This window comes from Lindgomyces ingoldianus, assembly GCF_010093535.1.
Source record: "Lindgomyces ingoldianus strain ATCC 200398 unplaced genomic scaffold BDR25scaffold_10, whole genome shotgun sequence".
NCBI classification, from domain to species: domain Eukaryota; kingdom Fungi; phylum Ascomycota; class Dothideomycetes; order Pleosporales; family Lindgomycetaceae; genus Lindgomyces; species Lindgomyces ingoldianus.
Window position 1 is genome coordinate 15,779 of NW_022985171.1, and position 5,549 is coordinate 21,327.

Below are 5,549 nucleotides of genomic sequence, written 5' to 3' on the forward strand. Positions count from 1 at the left end.
TTTTCTACTTACTACTAACTGCTAGAGGTGGATGGTGTTTAATTCCACTAAAACCCTAAATGCAGCTAGCGCCTAATGCTAGCTAAGTACCACAACGCTATTCTTAACTACCTACAAACCATACAGATTGTCACGGTATCCTCCCCGGATCCTAGACATAACCGTATCGGACGCGTACTAGAGTATTATTAGTGCACGTCTGACACAAACACGACACAACACAGACATGAACTTAAGCACAAACTGCCTTAACACTAACTAAACCTAGAACAGGCTTAATTTATACCTAAAGCGCTTAGACTTCTAAGCTAAGTATTTAATTACTAATTTCCTTCTAAACCTTCCTGTTCCTCACACAACGTCTTGTACCTACCATGATACCTCACATAGTAATTGAACTAGACCTCCGTGAAGCTCTATAACCTTACTCGTGCACAATCGTGACACAGATGCATACAATATTACAGAATCTAGCTTGTAAAGCCTTTGTGAAACGTTTCTGTCTATTATCTATGTACTACTAACTGCTAGAGGTGGGTGCTGTTTAATTCCACTAAAAACCTAAATACAGCTAGCACCTAATGCTAGCCAAGTACCATCTATAATGCTATTCCTAACTACTAACAAACTATATAGATGCATATAATATTACAGAATCTAGCCTGTAGAGCCTTTGTAAAACGTTTTTATCTATTATCTATGTACTACTAACAGCTAGAGGTGGATAGTGTTTAATTCTACTAAAAACCTAAATGCGGCTAGCGCTTAATGCTAGCTAAGTACTATAATGCTATTCCTAACTACCTATAAACTGTATAGATGCATACAAAATTACAGAATCTAGCTTGTAGAGCCTTTGTAAAATGTTTTTATCTATTATCTATGTACTACTAACAGCTAGAGGTGGATAGTGTTTAATTTTACTAAAACCCTAAATGCAGCTAGCGCCTCTTACTGCCTTGCTAAACAATTCTCTTACTAAAAACAGTTAAGACCTCTCTAATGCCTACCTTTTAACTACTCTCTCTTCTGCCACAACGCCTATATAGCTTAACTGCTGCCTGCCTGTAGCTTTTGAACCTGTTTTCGTCCCTTTGCCTGAAAAAAACCCTACTGTCCCAGGTCTAACCTTATGCCTGTTTCTGCGGTTCATGAGCTGAGGTGGGGGCATATGGCAAACGACTCGACAAGGGAGCGAGATCCAAACAAGGTGGAATGAGTGTATTGTAAGGTCTGAGGAGCTCGATAGAGCTCTGAGCTGACTATATACTGTACAAGATAGGAGCTATGCCTAATGAGTGAATAGTGCAGTACATGGGTATGATATCGCGTGAGACACGTGCGACAGTTTCTGCGGTTCATATTTGTTTAGATCTCAATACCTTGTTAACTCGCTTACCATATGACCTCTTCTCAGCTCATGCAAGAGAAAGTTCCTTGCATAGACAACTTCTGAACCAAGAGAGGTCTGGTGCCGTACAGGGGTAGCCCAGTCCGTGCTTACATTATGGCTGGAGCGACGGCGTATTCATATTATCACTAGTTCAGCATTAAGTGTAATGCGTGTACTATCCAATCATGTTCTATTACTCTTTCTACTGCAATCCCAACTGAATCTCAATACGCTCTAGTACCTCTCTACACCAACCCCCCAAACACTCCCAACATCCCTAATCCAAAAACCATCCACCCCATCCTACTCAACCCCTCCATCCTCCCCGCACTCCCCTCCCCCGTCGCACCCGGACTCGGACTCTGCATCACACTCGCCGTCCCACTCGCCGTCGCACTTCCCGTCGACGTCGGCGTACTATGCGTCACATTCTGACTCTGCACAGTTCCAAACTTCTGCCCCTCTGCATTCGCTGCAACGCAGTCCGCGACCTCCTGCGTTGTTGTCGGAAGAGTGACATTGCAGTAAATCATGCATGGATTGGAAGCGTACTGCGCGACTGGCGCGCCCTGGCAGCAGGACTGGAGGAGCGAGGTGAAGTTGTTGACGTTGGGGATGCCGACGTAGGCGTTGTTGAGGAAGGGGTTGGAGGATATAGTGCTGGCGCTGCAGTTGTTTGCTGACATGGTTGGTGTTGCGGTGTGCTGGGTCTGAAAATAGAATGGTATATGAGGCTATAAGGTTCAGGTTTCCAGTTCCAGGAGCGGGGGGCTTTGTTAGTTATGTGCGGGGTTCCTTGGTGGGAGGGAGAAAGATTAGATGGATCGGGATGCGAGATCTCCAAAGGCTGCGTGCACTTAGTTTGCGAATGCAAGTCATCTTTGCGTCGTCTGCGAACTTTTTGTAGAAGGTTGACGTTCCCGGGCGTTCGCTGACATGGGGCTTGATGGACAGGCGACCAGCTGCGCCACATTCAAAATAGCGAGGGATCTTTCAACAGACCAACCGGGAAGCTGCGACATCTTTAATCGGGCCGCCTGTGGATCTTTAGGGGATGCCGTTCATCGTTTATCGTGCACCAGGCTGCGCCGCTATGTATACTTGTGGCAATGCACGAACGTTGGACAGTCTTGTATGAGCCAAGAAGGGGTCATATGGTAAGCAAGTCGACAAGGTATTGAGATCTAAAGAAAGTGGATTGTGGATGGATTGTAGATTTCATGAACCGCAGAAACAGGCATAAGGTTAGACCTAGGACAGTCAGGTTTTTTCAGCGCAAAGGGACAAAAACAGGTTCACAAGCCATAGGCACGCAGCGGCTAAGCTATATAAGCGTTCTGGCAGAAGAGAGATGTTACGTTATCCACTTACTGGTCACGTGCTCGTGAGGACGTGAAGTTCGGTGCGCGGGCGCAGGTTAATAGTGACACGAAAGGAGAGGGTAGTGTAATGATTCTCACGAATCGTTCCATCTCGGATCGCTCGGATCCTATCCGAAGGGTCCCCGTATCGGCCCCGACCATGACTCGACCCTGTCCCCCGCAGTTACCCCTATTCCCTCATGTACTTAGTCGCACCTCGCCCCTGTAGCTAGCTTAGTAGTTTTCTAATATCCTTTTGTCCAAGGCCTATAGGTGTTAATAGAAATTCCTAGGTTCTAAGTCCCCACGCACTTCTATATGCCTCTAAGTGGATTTCTACTGCATTTAGACCTATTGTCTTCCCTATGCTGTTACATTATATTAGAAAACTTACTTTTACTAGTAATAGCCTTATTAATAATATTACATTAATTATTTATTTAACTATATTTAAGTCTAAAAAGTGTTTAATTTAGTTTAAGTTATAGTTTTTATACACTATTACATTAAATTATTTAGTTATTATAAATAAAATCTTAAAGACTTTTTATTAACTAAAGCCTTTAATTTTAGAACTTTCTATCCTCTATAATTAAGATTACCTTTAAAAAAGTTATAAAAAGTGTGCTAAGGTAGAAACTTAAAGACTACTAATAACTTATTAGAATTAAAGATAATTACTAATGCCTAACTCTTAACTACTCTTAGACCTTAGTATAAAGCTTGTAACACGCTTTAGCTACAGCTAAGGTAAAATGCCTACTACTAGAGCTAAATAACTACTAACTTTAATAGATAAACTTTTTTTTATAAGACCTAAAGCTAAAAACTTACTAGATTTACAGTTAAACTCTAGTAATATAGCCTTTAAAAACTAAGTAGCTTAATTAAAAGCATAAATTAAACAGCTAACTAAATTAAAAACTATTAGTTTTAATTAACCTTTACTAACTACTAAATTACCTCTAATAATGCCTTAAATTACCTCTGCTATACTAATAGTAAGAGACTTTTTAAAGACCTTAAAGCTTTTTTAAAGCTACCTTACTAAACACACGCCTAAGATTAAGAACCTTATAAATAGCAAAAAACCTATGTTTAAATAATAGTAAGCCTTTATTATAGATAGACTTAACATTAATTTAGATTACTATTAGAGTAAGTGTGCATGCATAGCGTTAGTATAGGGACACACTGCTAGTATCGCAAAGGAATACCTAGAGCCTAGATACTTAGCTAAATTAGATAACTTTTAGTTTAAAAACATAAAAAAAATAATTAAGCTTTTATAAACTTACTTTATTACTAGTAATAAAGAAATAAAGGCGTAACAAGTGTTTTAAACTTTAAAGATAAGTAAAGAAGAAGTGTTTTTTACTTTTAAAGCTTACTTTATTAGTGCTGCTGTTGAATAGGCTCTGACAGCTAGCTGCTTATGGTATAAGCACTTAAGTAGCAAGAGTAAGAGTGGTGTACAGTGTGCACAGCGTATAAGGTAGGTAAGGTAAGGGCAACATGTTTCTAGTTCTATTACTCTTGTCTTTCCTTTATATAGAGGAAAAGGGGGATATCTAGATGTTTACGCACAGAGGTTTGCACACAAGCATTATGTAACATAGATACGTGATCCTGCTTATGCGCAATTGCTTGTATCTAGGCTGCGACGCTGCTGCTGCGTACAGACACTAGCAACTTTTCTTTTTGTTTAAAGAGTTGCCTTCTGTACGCATTACCTCCCTTTTATCTATGTAGGTCTATCTAATTACATTCTGCTTTTACTCTACTCTATTTATTAAAACTTGCCTTAGTAATGCTGTACATTAAGATAAGCTAGTTACGCTATGTAAATAGCTTTATAAATAGTGTAAAGCATTTTAGGCTATTATTATCTAGCCTTTGTGCGCTTGCCTTATAAGTAATTTAGCAGTGTATAAACTGTTTTGTGCAGGGTTTTATGCTAAAATAGTGTGGGATCTTTGCGTAGGCAAGTGTGTAGAGAGGTGTATATAATAAGGTCTTCTTTTTTTTTTTACCTTCTTTTCTTTATTCTTTACTCTTTAAGCCCTACTGTACTATTCCCTAGCTCTTTTCTCTTTTTATACAGTGCTAACAGTGACAGATACTCCCGCCTGCACACACACACACACAGAGAGAGATGTCTCTCCAGCCTTCCTCCTCTACCTCTAGCGCTGTTAGTGCAGGCGTCTTTAACGTCCTTGTGCAGTCTAGCAGCCTAGGGCGCATCTGCGTTACCCTCTTAACTAGTTCTGCTACTAATTAGTAGTTTATTTAGTGTCTTAGTATAAATATATAAATTCTTTAGCTTTTTTACTTTCTTTTTATATAAAATGCTAATTATAGATAGGCTAAGAAGTAGCATATAGTAGCTTTACTATTTTATAATATTAATATTATTTTACCTACTAGCACTAATCTGCAGCTGTAGGCAGCAAAGGTTATATATTATAAGAGGTACTTCTATGTAGTTTTAGTCTAGAGTTGCAGTTAAGTCTTAGTAACTTTATATACTTATTATTATAGTAGCACTACTAGTGCCTTTTCTTTTATTAAGTGTTATGTGTTAGCTAACTTCTAGGCTAATGCCTACGCCTTATGCGTATAGTAGAGCTGTGGTCTGCATTGTAACTACTATATATAAGGGGTGGTGGCTTTTTCTTCTCTTATATACTAGATAAATAGACTGTCTTTTTTACATATTCTTTTCTTCTAATTTTATAATAAAAAAAAATAAGTGTGTATAATAAAAAAAATAAAAAAGATAGGCCTTATATAAA

The 5,549-nt window shown here is 39.0% G+C and overlaps 1 protein-coding gene across 1 annotated transcript; it reads right to left on the reverse strand.

Moving 5' to 3' along the window:
- Positions 1–1,615: 1,615 nt before the first annotated feature.
- Positions 1,616–2,259, reverse strand: BDR25DRAFT_302395 (uncharacterized protein). The gene has a single exon (XM_033689785.1). The coding sequence runs from the start codon at positions 2,077–2,079 to the stop codon at positions 1,639–1,641; it is 441 nt and encodes a 146-aa protein (XP_033549480.1). The 5' UTR covers positions 2,080–2,259; the 3' UTR covers positions 1,616–1,638.
- Between the last annotated feature and the right edge of the window lie 3,290 nt (positions 2,260–5,549).